At 35.1% G+C, this 18,978-nt stretch overlaps 2 protein-coding genes across 4 annotated transcripts in view; both read left to right on the top strand.

Moving 5' to 3' along the window:
- The window catches only part of LOC143240964 (CUE domain-containing protein 1-like), a 61,304-nt gene that overhangs the window by 35,775 nt on the left and 6,551 nt on the right, over positions 1 to 18,978 (top strand). For all 3 annotated transcript variants that reach the window (XM_076484289.1, XM_076484288.1, XM_076484290.1), the window contains exon 6: positions 13,876 to 13,996. In XM_076484289.1, the coding sequence (XP_076340404.1) occupies positions 13,876 to 13,996 (121 nt within the window). The remainder of the gene's footprint in view (positions 1 to 13,875; positions 13,997 to 18,978) is intronic.
- On the top strand, positions 183 to 13,973 carry LOC143239824 (uncharacterized). The gene is made up of 3 exons (XM_076481366.1): positions 183 to 237; positions 1,121 to 8,942; positions 13,846 to 13,973. Exons 1-2 carry the CDS (start codon positions 183 to 185, stop codon positions 1,828 to 1,830), a joined length of 765 nt encoding a protein of 254 aa, XP_076337481.1. The 3' UTR covers positions 1,831 to 8,942; positions 13,846 to 13,973.

Here is an 18,978-nt window from a genome sequence, read left to right on the forward strand (position 1 = left end):
CAAAGTAACTCACTAAAATCTATATATAGATGTGTTCTTTCAATATTTACTTTTAAATTAAGAAATTAACTCATATATAATATTAAAAGTTTGAATTATAATCTACAATTTCATTCCAAACTTATTGACATAAATTCATTAAATAGAAGTGCAATGATATGGCCTTTGACCCGTGACCCATCATGAGTGGGTTAATGTATGTAATTGTGGCTGGACTCTTAATAGTTCACCTGCAAGGTGATTTTAATTTTGAGTAAAAAAAATACTATTTACTTTTGTATAGTTTTTACATTTCATTTTCATAATCTCTTCCCTCGGTGTGGATTCCTGTACATGGTGAGGAGACCTCCCAGGGAAGGTTTTGTTGTTTCAATTTACCTCCTCTGGGATCTAAACATCCACCAATGTGTTTGCCTTGTGTGGCAACCTGTGAAGGGTAGGAGAAGATCCTGGTGGTTGAGGGGTCCAACCCTAACACACCACTTTGGCCTTGAAGTTCTGGAGGCTGGTAGCCTTCAGGTGGCCTTCCTTGGGTCAGTTGGCTGGTCCACTTGGGCTAGGGTCAACCAAGTACCAGTGTTGGATGTTCTCAACAGGTGTTCTGGACATTGTATCTGATGCTTATGTTTGGGTATAGGATATAGTGTTCACAAAACCCAGGCGTTGCTGCAATGTCCTTTCATGACATTGTAGTGTGTCCCTTGTAGGGCTCCATGGTAGGTGGGGTGAGTGGGTACTGAAATTTTCTTATTTTCCTATGGATCCTCCAACAAAAAATTTAAATAAAATAGTGAAAAACAGTCAATAGGTAAATGACCACGTCTTGAAGACTGTGCAGCAATCTTCAACATCTGTAACACCTGTACCCCATTTTCTTATATTGCATTCTCTTTCAGAAAAATCTTTAGGGCAAATGTCCTCCTTTTTTATTCAGAAGCGACTAGAGGGACTTGCTGGCTCTCCAAAGTCAGTAAAGAAGCTTTGATCTGGAGACATATTGGTTGAAACATCCCCATCCCAACACAGTGAACTCCTCTTGAATTCAAAGGCAATTGGGGATGTGCCTATTGAGGTTACCTCTCATGCTACCTTGAATACATCACGAGGAGTTATTGTTGAGAGGGATTTGAAGAACGTCCCGAGTCAGAGATTCTCGTTGGTCTTTCCACTCAAGGAGTTTCTGCAGTGAGGCACATCTCCACTCGCAAAGATGGAGTTACACTGCTGACAGATATCCTTGTTTTGACATTTACATCACCACGTGCACCTGCCACCATCAAGGCAGGTTATCTAATTTGCAGGGTACGGCCGTGCATTCCAAACCCTCTCCAATGTTTCCAATGTCAGAGGTTCGGCCACTCAAAGACGTCATGTCGTGGTTCCCTGACATGTGCTCGTTGTGGTGGCAAGGACCACGATGCCTATGAGTATGACAGGGACCCACATTGTGTCAACTGCAATAGTTCCCACCCTTCCTACTTTCGTTCTTGCCCAAAATGGTTGGAGGAGAAAGGGGTGCAGCATTTGAAAACGACTCATAACATTAGTTATCCTGAGGCTCGGAAATTGCTGCCTGCCACTCCATCTCGGACATATGCTGCTGCACTTCGTTCCACAACTAAAGTGGGAGTGCAGACAGATTTCTCTGTGCCTCCAAGAGAATCGTTTTCAAAACAAATGAAAAGCCTTTTGATCTCCATGGTTAAAAAGGTTGATGAATCGACTTCTACACCCATCTCTGTTCCTCCTATACATTCCAACAAACCTCAAGATCCACATCCTTCGGTTTCAAATACAGTCATTTCTTCTGATACAAGAAAAAAGACGTGATCATAAACAGAAGGGTTCTCCAGCCACTTCACCTACCCATCATTAAAAATGGCCACCTTGATACAATGGAACTGTCGAGGTTTACGTTCTAATCTGGATGATATCAAAACACTGATTGCTTCCTACCATCCTGTATGTCTTTCCTTATAAGAAACATTTCTAAAACCTGCTGATACAGTCACCTTTTAGCAGTTTTCTTTGTACAGAAATGACAGGTTGTGTGATGGACAATTGCATGGAGAGGTGGCACTGTTGGTTGATCAGCATGTGCCCACCCTGTCTTTGTCACTCAACACACCCTTGGAGGCTGTAGCCATCCGTGTTTCCTTGGGTCATACCATCACTGTTTGTTCTCTCGACCTGTTCCCTGGTAGAGATATATGATCAATCAGACCTTGATGCTCTTGTTGAACAGTTGCCATCTCCCTTTCTAATCCTGGGGGACTTTAATGGACATCATCCCCTCTGGGTAAGTGCTGTTATTGATAGGAGGGGTCACTCTGTAGAGCATATGCTCTCTGATCACAATCTTTCTATTTTCAATACTGGTTCTTCTACTTATTTTCATGCACCTAGTCAGTCCTTTATTGCTATTGATCTCTTGGTTTGCTTCCCTTCATTATTTTCCCATTTTTCATAGAGGATTGACAATAATCCACGAGGCAGTGATAATTTTCCTATACTTTTGAGAGAGACTGGCCATGGTCGATGCCACCCTACCCGCGTGAATTGCTGGAAGCTGGATCAGGCAGACTGGTCCACTTTCACTGCTCTCACAGAACTTGATCAATAGACGACTGTTGGCAGCGGTAACTGGCTATATTATACAAGCAGCTGCTCAGTGTATTGCTAAAACCTCAACACATTTTCTGCAATATCTTCATCCGTGGTGGAATCCTACTTGGCACGGAAGGCTCAAAAACGGGCCTGGGATATTTTCCGTAGATGTCCCACACTTTTGAACTGCATCACTTTCCAATGGGCCCGTGAACATGCTAGGTGGGTAAGACGTCAAAGCAAGAATGAATCTTGGATTAAGTTCACAACTAGCATATCTTCTAACACCAGTTCCAAGGTTATATGGGACAGGATTCGAAAGGTCAATGGGCACTACAATTTTGTCCCCCTCTCCATCTTACTTTCTGATGGCCAAGAGGTAGCTGATGTCCGGAGCATTGCCGATAATCTAGGTGAAAGCTTTTGCCGGGTATCTAGCACTTCTGCTTGTTCATCCACCTTTTTGGCCATCAAGACTCGGGCAGAGTGTTCACCTCTTTTCTTTTGAACTGACAATCTCTTTGACTATAATTGTCCCTTTACACTGGTGGAACTGAAAATGGCCTTTCATTGGTCTGGCAGTACATCTGTTGGACCTTATGATGTACACTATGACATGCTGTGCTATCTCTCTCCTGCTTCTTTTGATATTCTTTTAATTGTTTTTAACTGGATCTGGCAGGAAAATATTTTTCTTGATGCCTGGCTCCAGGCTATTATCTTACCTTTCTCTAAACCTGGGAAAGATCCCAAGATTCCTTCAAACTACCATCCAGTTGCTTTGATGAGCTATCTCTGTAAGACCTTAGAGAGGATGGTTAATGCTCGTCTTGTTTGGTTTCTCGAATCAAACAACCTCCTCTCGCTCCTCTCGCCCACCCAGTGTGGGTTCTGACAACAGCACTCCACCACAGACCACCTAATTCAACTTGAAACATCAATCAGAGAAGCCTTTCTCAAATGCCAACATCTTGTATCAACATTCTTTGACATTGAAAAGGCTTATGACACAACATGGAGGTATGGCATTTTGCGAGACCTCCATATTTCTGGGTAACGTGGCCATTTACCCATGTTTATTAAAAAAATTTTAATGGACAGAAGATTCAAGTTCATGTGGGTTTGATACTTTCCCATTCTTTTTGTACAGAAACTTGGAGTCCTTCAGTGCTGTATTTTGAGTGCCATACTTTTCAGTATAAAAATTAATGCCGTCATTGAACCAACTTCCTTTCACTGTTGCAAACAGGCTCTATGTCGACGACTTTCACATCTCGTGTCAGTCGTCGAACATGAGATATATTGAGTGGCAACTACAAACTGCCCTCAATCATGTACTGAAGTGGACTATGGTGAACGGTTTTATTTTTTCTCTCTTAAACCGTTTGCATGCATTTTGCCACCAACGGGGTATTTACCCTGATCCTGAACTCTGTATTGGTGAAGTTTTGCTTCACCCTGTGATCCCTGAGACCAAGTTCTTGGGGCTTATCTTTGACCGTAAGCTGACCTTTATACCACACTTAAAGCAGCTACAGGTCAAATGCACAAGATTACTGAACATCCTCCGTGTCCTCTCTACCGCCAGTTGGGGATCGGATCGATGTTCTGTGTTAAAGATATATCGTGCTCTTATTCATTCAAAACTCGACTATGGATCACTGGTCTATGGCTCTGCCAGAACCTCGGCCTTAATGATGCTGGACCCCATTCATCATCAAGGACTTTGTCTCAGCACTAGGCCTTTCTGCACTTCCCCAGTTCACAGCTTATACGTAGAATCTCATGAACCTTCTCTGCACCTTTGCCGTTTGCAACTGTCTTTACTATATTCTTCGAAACTTCTTTCCTTATCAGAGCATCCCACCTGGGGATGTGTTTTCCTTCCTCAGTGAGCCTTATGTTTTCAGAACAGACGATCTGCCATTGCTCCTTTTGGCCTTCGCATCCAGGTGCAATTGGATGAATTGGGTCTGTCCTTGGAAAGCACTGCAGAATCCACTGGTCAGCCCATCCCACCATGGCTTTATTACAGTCCCCAAATGTGACCTTTCTTTCAGCCATCTGAGAAAGGCAGATACTCCCAAATGGAAGTACTGTCTTTTATTTACTGAACATCTTTCGAACAATCATTCTATTCCAATTTATACTGATGGTTCCAAATCAGGTAATTCAGTGGACTTTGCTATGGTTTGCTGCAGTTCGGTGGTTGCGTGCAGAATCCCCTCTACAGCTTCTGTGTTCACTGCTGAACTGTACGCCATATCTCTTGCCCTGGATCATATTGAAGCTGAGCAGTACTCCAATTGCACTATTTATACCGACTCGCTTAGTTCTCTACTGGCCATGGAATCACTTCACATTGGGTCACAGCCTGTTCTCACTGATATTCAAAACCGACTGGCCCATTTTCTCATTAACATCTACTTCTATCCAGTTTTTCTGGATACCAGGCCATGTTGGTATTCGAGGGAACGAGCTTGCAGACACTGCAGCTAAATCTATCTGCTCTGGCACTATCACCACTGTGACTATTCCATACATGGACTATGGTCCTGTATTCAAGGCTTGGCTACGTGCCAGCTGGCCATCCACTTGGAGTGAGCAAGGTGACAACAAGCTTTTTCAAATAAAACTCTGAATTGGGCTTTGGCTGTTTAGCTTCCATAAGGTTTGGAAGGAGGAAGTTGTTCTAACTAGACTACACATTGGTCACAGTTTTTTAACTCATTGTTTTCTTTTATCTGAAATTGATGCACCAATGTGTAGTTTGTGTAACACTCAAATCACAATTTTACTTTCTTGCCATCGTTACAACTCTCAATGACGGCACTGTTTTAAACATGTTCTGTCCCAGGGTTTGTCTGTAACATTGGACAGTGTTATTGGTGATGGTGATACTGTCCACCTTGATAAAGTTTTTAATTTTTTAATGTCCATTAATCTTTTTAATCTCATTTAAGTGTTTGATATTTATTCATTACACCTTTTTAATTGTGGTTCCCTCTTCAGAGTCTCAATCTCTCTAGTTCAATTTGACATTGGAAAATGACCAGAACATTAAATAATTCGACACCAGGACTGGAAAGGCCAACTTCAGGTGACTGATGCTGCTGTTTGAACTATCGGTTTGAACTACCCATTAGTCATCCTGGCGAGTTGTTATTACAATTTTGCTACATGTCTTTTAACACTTTTTTTAATTTACCTTTGGTACTGTCCATAATGACACGTAACCCAGAACCATGACTAGAAAGACCAACTTCAGGTAACTGACGGTGGTTCTTATACTTACCTGTTAGTCTTCCTGGCAGGTTATGATCATTACCATTCTGCTACAGGAAGTCCTTTACAACTTTGTAGACTGGAAGTCAACATTGGTTTTATACCATTTTCTGTTTTTAATTGCTATTTTGTTTTTACCTTTGTTTCCTTTTACGAATTTTACTACATTTACTTTACTTTTACCTTTTTACAGGACATTTGGCTAATTTTTATTACAATTTTGCTGTATGTATTTTAACACTTTTCTTATTTTACCTTTTGATAATGGCTGTTATGACAACATAACCTGGAACCAGGACTGGAAAGGCCAATGTCAGGTGACTGATGATGGTTCTTGTACTTACCTGTTAGTCTTCCTGGCAGGTTATGATCATTACCATTTTACTAGAGAAAGTCCTTTACAACTTCTCTTACTCTGCTTTCTCTCTTAACATTGTAAACTAGGTTGTCAACATTTGTTTTATGCTTTTAATGTTTTTCAATGATGTTTTGTTTTACCTTCATTTCCTTTTATGTATTTTACTACATTTAATTATTTTTACCTTTTTACTGGACATTTGGCACAGATAGCCTAGCTGCTTTGTGTTATGAAACACTAAATCAATCAATCAATCAATTCATAATCTCTAGAACATTGTAAATGAAAATCAAAAAGCAATGTTTTGTATTTTATTTTGTGTTTGCTATACTATATCAGTAACTCTTGTTATTATCATCAGTGTACTATGCAATGGGAAGTTTAAAATTAAGAATTTGAAATATGTGCTTGTTTTTGTCTTAAGCTGTCTTTTGCGAGTTGTATACATAATTTCACATCTTTAAGTTTTTAATTTTAATTATTTCTATTATTTTTCTTTACTATTGATTATTTATGTTGATCAGTATAACCAGCAGAGATACTTTAGCATTTGTCAAAATGTTTTGTACTCACTTGGTACTGTAAGCCTTGGGGAGCATGTTGAAATTTTGTTTATTTTATAAAAATTACTTAACTTTACAGATATGAATTTAATAACATAAATAGTGCTTAAGTAACTAAAATATAAATGCAATTTAACTGTCTCTCGTATTTGAGTAAGAAACAACCAAATTGCTCTCATGAACAAAGCAGCGAACAATACTACAAGCAGTTACATTTACTTGATGATGACAATTTGGTACAAATATAAAAGTAACCATTGTTAGATTATAGTGCAGAATGAGCTCTTTCTAATGACTATAAATATGTGTCAAGTGTGTTCTTGTGACTTGTAAAGCTCAAGGACAAATACAGTAAGTGGGCATGGCACCAGTAAGGATTAAACAATTTTTTTTTACTTGTTTTTCCTGCATTTAGCTAAAGAACTTTGAAACATTTTAATATGGCAAGTAAATGTACATTACTATTCAGATGTAAATGTATAGGGGTGCAGTTATCTGGCTCTGGTTATACATTGTGAAAGTTTAAACTTGTTTGTAGGTCGTGTCACATGAAAACAAAACAAATTTTCATTATTGCTTTTGATATTTATTTTGGAGTAAAAGAATAAAAACTAAGATAATATAAAACTTTGAACTCTAATATACTTGATGATAATAATGATTTCACTAAAATACAATGATAGTAAAATAGTTATATCAAAAATTCAATTAAACTAGGTAAAACTTTGTGACATGCACAGAAAGGAATTTAAAGAGTGTGTCAGTAGCTTACAGAGTTAAAAATGCCACACTTTGTTTGTCATTGTTGGGGGGGGAGGTGAGGTGACTTGTTGCAGATTTCTTTTTTTGATGTTCCTGGTTTCCTAAGATGATCCATATTACTTTGTTTTCCAACTGCATTCAATACAAGGGATATTCCCATCTTGGAAATTCTAAATTCCTGATATGAATGGACATTAGACATGAGTGTATGAATATTAAATATCTTATGTTGGAAATAGCTATTAAATACTGTTCTCAAAAGCAATAAAGGTAGAGAACTGGGTAAGCAACTCATGAGTTTATGTAAAAGACTGAATAGAACAAAGGATCAAATTAATCCATACTTCTATGGTAAAGTTGCAATTGATGTCAGATAAAAGGAGAAAGCCAGTGAAACTAGACTACTTGACTGAAATGTATGGAGGTGAAGCCTTCAAATATATTCACCAATATCACATCTAAAAGTTTCATAATAATCTTATATATTCCTATTGAAAATTAGGTATCTCCAGGAAACAATGAACAAAACAAGTCTCCAAACTCCAAAGCTCCTTGGAATCACAAATAAGTAGGAATAACAGCTTGGATAAATATGATAAATGATTTAACATGCTTTTTTTGTGGAGGAGATTTGAAACTTCTTGTTGCAGAATTTTTAAGTGACTGAATTGGAGGGAAAAGGAAAAGGCATTAAGAACAAACACAAATATCTATCAAGCTAAAGGATCTTAGAGCCAAGATTGCTCACTAATAGACAAGATGGTAATTTTCTCCAAAATAGAAGAATCATTAAGTGGGTTGAAAAGACTTATCTTGCTTTTGCCTATATTTGGCTGCTTTACATGATCTAAAATGACCAAGTGACCAATGTTGGTGAAAAATAGATAAAGATAAGAGAGTGAACATTACTTGATGGTCATTTTAAAAGGAACAACTACCAGAAGAAAATCAAAACAACAACCCTAATCATGGGAAAAGGGTGGTGGTTCTGAATATTGGTGTCTACATGTATGTTAAATCTGCTAAGAACACCAACAGATAATCCAGAATTAGATGTCTGAACAGGAACTGACAGTGCTGCCATGAGATCACAGGATTTCTGACATTGTTAAAAACGTGTGTAGCAGTAGTTGACTTTGATATCAGAATTCATAGAGAGTGGAGATACTGGTATGACCATCAACAATAAAATTTCAATTTTGGTGGAAGGACGTGTGTGAGTCCTCCTGATGTGTGAATAATATCTCAGCTGGAAGAGTATAGAATTACATTTAAGAGATGTATGCTCTGCTTGCATCAAGGGCATTCAGAACTTTGAACCACATGCACAAGAGCTATTCAACAAAGAAAGAGTTATTGTTTCAGAGGTAAGTTTATTGGATTTGAACAAAATTTACAAATAATTTGTGAATGCCTTGCCATTTTACTGGTAACCAAAACCTATGGAATAAAAAATAATAATTGTGAAAAGCTCAAGAAAATCAAATAGCTTTGTTGATGAATGTGAAAACAATGTTTAGAGTAAAAGCCCCTCATTGGGTTTTCAATGAGAATAAAGCCATTTAATAGAAGAGTTAGAGTGAAAGAGAAAGAACAAATAACACATTGTTTAAAGGCACAAGAACAAGTTCTTAAGTTTCAAATGAGTTAAGAGAAGTGACAAACAAAAATAAAAATAATGAAAGAATATGTTATCTGGTAAAATGTGAAAAATATAGTAAATTATAGTAAATAAACCAAATGTAAAGAAAATAAAAGTAAAACATGAATACAGACAACAGTTTAAGAAAATTAATTCAACGAGAGAATGAACATATGCATCAAATAATATTGTCCAACGAGACACAAGAATAAAAGGTACTGAAATTTAATGTAAAAGGGGTAGTGAAGGACACCGAAAGGAAAACAGTCAAATAAATGTATATAATGGTACCAAGAAAATGTGATTAAAATTATCATGTTAAGGATAATGGAGTGCATGTAGGGTGAGAAAATGTGGATTGTATATATGGGAAAGTGTCTGACAAGGAAATGGAAAGGATAAAGGAAAACGAATTCTTCATTCGTTTCAAAGGGATTATCAGTTCCTAATTTAAAACTTAAATGTTTTCTCCAGGTATTCTCTTTCATTACAGTAGAGGAAGCAAATATGATTCCAAGAATGGAGAAGTCGATGATGCAATGTGAAGAGTTATTAATTGAAGTGTCTACATCTGGACTTTTTCTTTTACTAGATAGATAAAAAAAATTGAAAATTTTAAAACTTGCAAATAAGAATTGTAAAGAAACGAGGTTGGAGATACTGAAAACGTTATTTTCTCAAACTGTAATTCCCTATTTTGACTCCACCAAATGTAATTGTAGGTATCAGCATGGAGCCAAAAGAGGTTTGTAGCATGAGTAAATAATGTCTACAGTATCTCCAGCCTTGTTTTCTTTTTATTATAATGCTTATTTGCATGTTATTAAATTCCCAGTTTTTAATTTATTTTGTTTACAGGCTTAATTGTGGGCATATCATCAAGTAATATTTGATATAATAATTAATATTGTAATGATAATAAATATAGCTAGTAGGTAGCTGATACAGTTGATGATGATTTACTGTAGTTATTGACTATATGTTTGTATTAGTTTGTGATGTAAAATGTTAAGCTGTAGCTTGAGACTGTCATGAATATTTGCTTCAAAATATATTGAGCATTTATAGTTTTCTTGTAACTAAATTCAATCTATATAATGTATAGCAATGGGTAAGAATATGTATAAGCTAAGAAACAACCCTAAATAAATACAAACAAAAAACTAAGTAGAAAAGCAGCCTTTCAAAATAAAATGTATACATCTAAAACGTTGCTTAAAGTAAGCACTCATGTCTTTTCATGTAATTATTCTATGAATATGTGTAATAAAATTTAATATCACATGTATTGATTATTTTTAACTCCTTCACATATAGAAGAATTGGTTTGGTAAAGACAGTGGTTGTATAGTATACAAAGTATTGAGTATGTACATGTTAAAAGTCATCTAATGTCATCTATTATTAGTTGGTAATTCATGTTTAACCCTATTCTTAAGATTTTTTAATAAACACCAGATATTTTTAAGAAAGCTAATATCAGGAGGTAATTATAACCTTCTAAATTTAGCATACACTATATACAACACAGAAAACATTGACAAAGAAGTTGCATGCATAAATCTGTATTTTATTAACGTTAACCAGTTCCCTACTAAGGTAGTCACAAGAACTATTAATAATTTAAAAAAAAACAAAAAAACTCAAACACTCAACAAAACAAAGTAAATCATCCCATGCATAGAAAATATTAGCATACCTCTCTCAGAAATTATGAAAAGACATATGTAAATATAACCTTAACATAGCACCTAGATTCATTTTTCTTTCAGAATGAAACTAAACAAATGTTAAGAATATTATACAGTGAACCCACCCTTCCAAGAAATATTTACAAAATAAAGGGTAATTGTTATCCAGTTTCTTACATGGGTGAAACAGGACACAACCTGAAGATAAGGTTAAAAGAACACCAAAAACCCCTTTCCCAAGTCTGAGCATGTAACAAAAAACAGTTTTTCTGAACAGAATTTTACAGTACTAAAACATGAACAGAAGAAAAATTAAAGAAGCTTTATTAATAAAATTGAACAATCTAGCAGACACCCAGGCACAATATCTCTATATCTTTGATCATTATTTCCCCAAATTGCAAATATTTTACATAAAACATTCCATAGTTTTATGTTTCTTTATGTTTAGCTATAGATCTGTAAAATTTATGCAAATTGATAGGTACATGAATAAGTAACTACTATTGATTCTAGAATTTAAATATATCATTAGATCTTTGATTTAAATGCTAGAATATTCTTTATTATTAAAACTTGCACACTTGAAAATGATTGCACCAGTGGTTGAAATGTTCTATCTGTTCCAAAAAACAAATCTTAGTTACTGTTAAAGCTGTAAATTGTAATAAAAAATTATAACATTGTTTACACTCAAATAATGATGCATTTAGCTCATGTAAAATATGGAAAAAATGAAGAAACTTCTCAATACACCTACAACCTCCACAGTCCATATTTACTATTCTGTAAAATACTTAGGTGCAATATACCAAGTCATTTTTGTTGGAGGCTAAAGAGACAATAAGAATAATTACAAATTTTCCTTTTAAGTTTTAACATGAATAACTTGTGCATTTTTATGTGTACAGCCTTAGCAGCCAATAGTAAAGATTTCAAAGGGTTCTTCAAATTGGATCTCTCCCATTTAAGGTGCCTTTTGCCCAAAAGTTCTGTTATGGTTTAATGCAATTCCTTGTCATCCCTGCTGTGAAACACTATCATGGTGCATGATAAGAGAGGTGTTTAAGTTAACAATTTCTTAAGCAGTAATCTATATGACCAGTATATAGCATGCTATATTTTTTACAGATTTAACAATATAGCAGTTTTATTGAAATGCATGTGAATGACTGTTCTATATTAAATTTTCCATTTAGGCTATATATGTATCTCATGGTGTTAACATATTGGCAGATGATGCATTTGTTTGTGAGATACTGAGATGTGCCAGTGTTTATACTTGGGATAGATTTCTGGAAGAAATTGTGAACTAAAATGTTTTTCATATAGTTATCATATTTAGATATTTAAAGGTTTGGAAGCTGTGAGGTCATTGGTAAGGATATCAAAGTTTTTGTTTTTTATGATCTCTGAAAATTTAGGATGTTAAGTGAAGATAAGTGGTATTCGAGAGTTTGTAAAAATAGGTAACTAGTTTTAGAGAGTATTCTCTGGTTACAGAATATACATATTGGGTGGCTATTTCTATGAAAAGCTTAGAGTAGGAGAAAAAAGACAAATGTTTTCATATCTAAAGATTTTAACTTGTAATTGACTTGTTCACAGCAAAGTCTGTGCAGCCTTAGGAATTGAGAAAATGGATAAACTAAAATGTGTGATATGAATGAAAGAAGTTGTAGCAGAGGTAAGAGTGAGAATTGGTGATTTGTGATGTACTGATGCAAAGAGAATGCCTGTAAAATCCTTTGGTTTTAAATTAATCAGTGTTAGCCTTTTTGGATGAATGAAGAATTCTCTTTCTTTTAACTCTATTATTTTCATTTTTTTGTGTTCCACTCCCCTATATGTGTGATCTATTATTTTTCACACTGCACATATGTTTGCTTAACAATTTTTTGCTTTTTTATTTATTCATTAGCCTGATCAATTTAGGTATCCATATTTGTTACTTTTATATCCTTTTGTTTAGAGTCCTTTTCTACCATTTTGTATTAAATTCCCATATCTTTTATTGTTTTATTTTTTGAACGGTGTTATTAAGTGAACACACTTGTTCTATTGATTTAATTTTCTCACATTGTTCCTTGTATCAATGTTCTTTTTTATTCTTGTCATTTATGTAATATAATTTACTACATTTTTCACATTTTACTGCATAATTTATTAATTGTATTATTTTTAACTTCGTCTGTCACTTCTCTTAGTTCATTTGTTCTCATGTCTTCAAGTCACATGTTATTTGGTCTTTTTCATTCACTTTAACTCTTCTACTAATGGTTTAATTCTTACTTAGATACCCATTGTATGACTGTTGCCCAAAATGTTGTTTTTGTGTTTGCAAATAAAGTTATTTTTATTTTACACTTTGTAAATTTGTAGCCCACACAATTTTTTTTATTACTAGAACACACAAGGTTTAGAAATAGTTTGTCTTTGAAAAACTCTTAAATAACCTTTTTAGTAATTTGATCATGTTTTTCATGAATAAATTGAGATCTTGAAAAATTAACAGTTAAGCAGCTGAGTTGCATTTTGAAAGTATAAACTAAATAAGTTGTAAAATATCAGTCATTTTATAAAATTAAGGAATATATTATTCATATTTTGTGCAATGTCTGATGTATTTTAGTAGTGTATTAGTTACTATTGAACTGTTCTTTTCCATACTTACTAGTGTAATCAATTTGTTCTTTGTAGCAATTTTGTAAAAATCAAGAATTTTAATGATTAAATGTATGTGCTCAGCATAATCATGTAGGTAAATGTGAATATGTTCACCCTTTTTATTGTTCAGCACTTAATGATTCAGCAAAAGTCAAAGGAATATTTAAAAACACTCCCATTATATCCCTTATTAACAATATGGGTTGTGATCTTACCTTTGAGCTTCTTTGTCTTATTTTTAGTGACTTAAGATTGGTATATTCAAAGCAGGTTAAGTTATCTTGACTGCCAATGAACTAGTCTAGGTGATGGATCCAACCCTTCACGAGACAACTTGTTGCTAACTGAAGATGACTATTTTGAGCTGTCTGAAGAGGAATCTGAGAGTGATTTGAGGAAAGATGACACTTGGAATAGCCATGTTAGTCAGATTATTTTGATTTAAATGCTCTTTTATGGGTGTTTGTGTGTGAGAGAGAGAATTTTCATGACAGACATAACTTTTCAGGAGTTGAACTTGAGTTAGATTTGATGTAATACTGCTTTGTTAATACAGGACTAATCAAACATATGGATTTTTTAAAGTAGTTTAAAGATTAATTTTTAGCAGTTTTTCTTGTTATATTAATAATGTCTAATAAGTAATAAAGTACCTGTTGGAGTTTTAGTAGATGTGCATTAGTTGTTTTTTTTATTATACTTCATTCATTGCTCTCCATAATAACACATGAAAATGTTATTTGGCTAGATATTTCTGGCTAAAGTTCAATCTTAGGATATGACTTTTTATTTTATGCTTAAAAAAAAGATTTAAGCATATAACTTTCTGTTAATTTTTTTTTCAGTTGTCTTATTTGGTATTCATTGCCTTTTGTGTAGCAACATATTACATTCTTTCCCTCTAACACACACATTTTGTAATAGCCAACAAATGATCTATCACTATAACTCAAAAGAGCATACTTATTTGTGAAATATTATACAGAGATATATATTGAAAATATGATAGGAAGGATGTATCTTAATTTGTTGTAGAAAATAGTATACAATTTTAAATCAATATGAAATGAATATAAATTTGAATTTTTCAAATTGCTTTATAGAAGTTTTTAGTATGGTAAATGTGATCAAACCAGTTGCTCATTTATCTAAGAAGAGTTTAATATTAGCACCAATCTGCAGAAATATCTCATGTTTAATTAAGAATTGTGTTAAATACTCTGCAAAACCAATGTAGATGAGATACTCTAAAGAAAGGATAGACAAATTCAGTAATTTTGCATCTTTCCACAGGGTAGTAACAGTTAATATGAATCTTTGTTTGGCATCTAAAACTGACAGTGCTTAAGTGTCTTACACCACTTTGTAAAAGTTATACAATTAATATGTACTACACATAGAGTAAGAATTTCTTACTTTAAAAACAAAACAGAACATTTTGGAATATTTTCTAAACCAACAAACATACTCGAATGAAATATTAACAAGCCCCAAAAATGTAAATTCATCTAGGAAGTTCTTAACAGATTTAATTTAATTTGAGTTGAACCATCAGTAAACATGATAGGTTCCCAGACATTTCAACACTTGAGATTTTACCAGACTATAGAATAGAGCATCTATCTTTCCTTACTTGCTTACTAAAGATACCCCAAAAATAATAAAATCCTTCTGAGAGGTGAAGAGGCTCCCTGGTTAAGATAAAAATCCTATATTTTTATTAAAGGGGTACAAGTGACAAAAACCTTGGAACTACTTGCCATGGGTTGCCAAACACTTCTTGGCATTTAGTTGCCAAAACAATAGCTTAGCCTAGTGAGGATAAGAGAGAATTATCCTCCTTGTCTCCAAGGGCATTTGTGACCTGATTTTCAACTTTTTAACACTATAACTTCGCTTTTCTTGACAACTACTCTCCTCTGTATCAACAAATTTTCACTTGCCACAAGCCTTATGCTCAAAACTACATGCACATGTTTGCAGCTACATTTTAGCATGTAAATTAAGATGCAACAACTCTCCACTAATATAAGTGTGATGCACCCTCCTTGTACAGCTGATTCCCTCTATTTGTAGAACTCAACCTTCACTTTTCGTTTAGGCACATTCAAGTACAGACATATTTGAATTTTGCTTGTTTTTACTTCATGATAATTTGTGGATTGAAGTTCTTTTTTTGCCGAAGGTTGTTGTTGTTTAATTCTCAAAATAGTATTACAACAACTACTACTCATGTAACACTTGTCACTGTACCATGAATGTTATGTAGTGTAAGATAGCTTTTATGTCAGGGCCAGATGTACCACTTCTTGGTGTGCCTTGGCTTGTACGATGATGTTTTGGACAGCCTTTTAACACCTCATTCCTTTGCCATACAGTCAAATGTTATGCCTGTGAATGTTACCGTGTTTCTTGTTTACCATTTTTTGACACATTTTCCCAGTTATGATACCTTTTGTCTGTTTCTTAATTTACCCTTTGAATATGGTTTTCAGGGTCCATGCTGTTTAGTTCATTACGTAGTTACATTTTTGGCTCTTCATTTTTTTCATGAACTCTCAAACCTATGAGTCTTTCATTTAGACATGGAGATCACATTCTGAAAATGTAATGTGCTTTTCCTGGGCCCAGCTTTCCCATTTGCATCTACCCCTTGTTGTCTTCTCCTGTGCACCTTTATGGGGTTTTCATGGGTGATTTGTACCTTCTATTTCTTCATCTCCCTTTGTACCTACATACTTGATCCCTCAGTTGGTGGGATCTTCTTGGTAGTGTGCACTATTTACTTGAGTTCTTCCTTGCCCAGCATTTCATGCTATATTGATGACTGTCAGTGTTTTGAAATTGTTATACCTTGTTGGAATCCAAAGTGGTTCCATCTCATTGATTTTTTTCCTTGTTTTTTCAACATTCCCAATTCTGTGTGGCTCATTCCTGTGTCATGTACTCCTCCTTCCTTCCCTTTTCCAGGATTCAGGGAGAAGCCACATTTTTTACTTGCAGCTGCCACAGATACTTGGATGCTTCATGTATGTATAGGACTCTTCTTGCCCTATCCTGCATTCCTCATAGACCTTTTCTTTACCTCTTTGAGATCATTTTGTTCTCACCTATGTTTATCATTATCTTCTGTTTTGTCCTCCCCTAGTGGTCTATAAGAGACATTTGTAATTTTTGCCATTTATCTCTGCAAGTAACCACTGTGTGTTAACCATTGCAAACCTCAAACATGTACTAACATTTTTTTTTTTACGTACTCCTGCCATTTTTTTCTTTTATGTCATATTCCTCTTGTTTTCATCCTTTTTGTTTCCACTATTTACTATGGATAGCAAACACATCTTACCTACAATAACCATCAAGATTTTGGATTTAGAAGGTGAATGTTTTTCCTGATATGTGGTGCAAGGCTATCTTCCTTTTTCAAGGCCTGGAAAGGACCTCAAGATTCTTTCTAATTATCAACAAATTGCTTTTACTAGCTGTCTCTAAAGTTTTGGAGAGGATAGTTAATGCTCATATTGTTTGATTTCTTAAACCAAACAACCTCCTTCCACCCACCCAGTGTGTGTTCTTTCTGCAGCACTTACACCATGGACAACCTGATTAAACTGGAAACATTACCAGGGAAGTTTTCCTCACGAAAGAACATTATGTCCATTTCCTTTGATCTTGAGAAGGCTTATTACATTACATGGAGGTTTGGTATTTTGTGTCATCTCAATTTGTATAGTTTGTGTGGCCATTTATCCATTTCTGTTCATAACTTCAAATGCAAATTCCAGTTTTTATGGATTCTACCCTTTCCCTTGGATTTCCTGAGGACTGTGTCGTGAGTGGCATATTTATTAGTATGAAGATCAATGAAGTCACTTAGCAACTTCCTCTAATGTTGCAAATGAATTCTATGTTAACAACTTCCACATCCATTGCAAATCATTAAGCCTGAATTTTATGTAACAGCAGTTTTAAACTGTCTTCACTTGCTTGTTAAAGTGGATCACAGCAAACAGTTTTACATTTTTTTACTCCAAAACTGTTTGCATGCACTTTTGTCACCAATGGAATTTACACCATGATCCAGAGCTCCATTCCAGTGTTGTTCTTTTTGTGATTTATGAGCCAAAGTTCTTGGGACTTATCCTTGACCATAAGCTTACTTTAATTTCCCACCTTAAGCAGCTTCATATCAAGTATACAAGGGGACTGAACATGCTCCATGTCTTCTCTTCCACATTTTAAGGAGTGAATTGATATGCTATGTTGAGGATCTATTTTGCCCTCATATGTTCCAAACTGTACTATGGGCCCTTGGTTTATGGTTCTGCCGTGTTTTCTACCTTAAAGATGCTTGACCCTGTTCACCATTTGGGTCTTCAGCTTTGCTTGGGGCCTTCTATACCTTGCCAGTCCAGAGTCTGTATATCAAAGACTCAAACCTCCTCTTCATCTTTGCAGTTTGCAACATTCTTTGTAGAATGCTACCAAGCTTCAATATTTACCACAACATCCCACCTGGGGATGTGTCTTCCTTTCTTGTTGGGTTATGCATTTTTGGAATAGATGGTCTGCCATTTCTTATTTTGGTCTTGATATCCAGGCACAACTGGCTGAACTGGGACTGTCACTAGATTGCACTTGTGAGTCCAGTGATCTGCTTATCCTGCCCAGGCTCTTTACCATTCTGTGGCTCTCATTTCTTCTCTCTCAGCCAAATAGGGGTTCAGCTTTTGATTCAGTTGACCTATTTCTTCTTATCAAAATCTGTTCCAGTGTTATTACATCAGATCATGCACCTTATTTTTTTCTCTGGCATTTCAGTTCAATTGTTCATTGAAGAAAATTCTTCAAGGAGGAATGTAGTCTAATACTCATATGTTCATATCATATTTGCATTGGATGGCTGTTCCTCATCAGGATGCTCTCTTCCTTCTGTAACCATCCTGTAACTGGGTTGTTATCCTTTTTTTGTATATTTCATTTCTTGAGCATGTCCTTTTTTTACTATGAGGATCTTACTCTGTGGTCAGTGTTGCCTGTCCAGGCATACTTAATGCATTACAAATTCACACTGTACAATCATGATGCTATCATAAAATACAGTATTCCCTTGAACAATAATATGCATTGTTCAGATGGGTGGATTCCTCAAGAAAGCTCATAGGTTTTCCTTGTGAAATATTTGTTTCACAAATATGCCTTTTGTGGACCATACTAAACCATTGATACACATGGGTAAAGCAAAGGAGAATAGCTTCCCATCCCCGTTGTCCCTTAGATTGAGTATTTAAGAGGTGGCTTGCTTTTCAAAATAAGGTTTTTCTGATCACTCATTTGGAGTATCTCCAGTGTTGACATTCTTCTGGACTATTTTTCTGTGTTTTATCCTCCTCCCTATGTTCT

The sequence above is a fragment of the Tachypleus tridentatus genome, chromosome 13 (assembly GCF_004210375.1).
Source record: "Tachypleus tridentatus isolate NWPU-2018 chromosome 13, ASM421037v1, whole genome shotgun sequence".
In the NCBI taxonomy this organism is placed as follows: domain Eukaryota; kingdom Metazoa; phylum Arthropoda; class Merostomata; order Xiphosura; family Limulidae; genus Tachypleus; species Tachypleus tridentatus.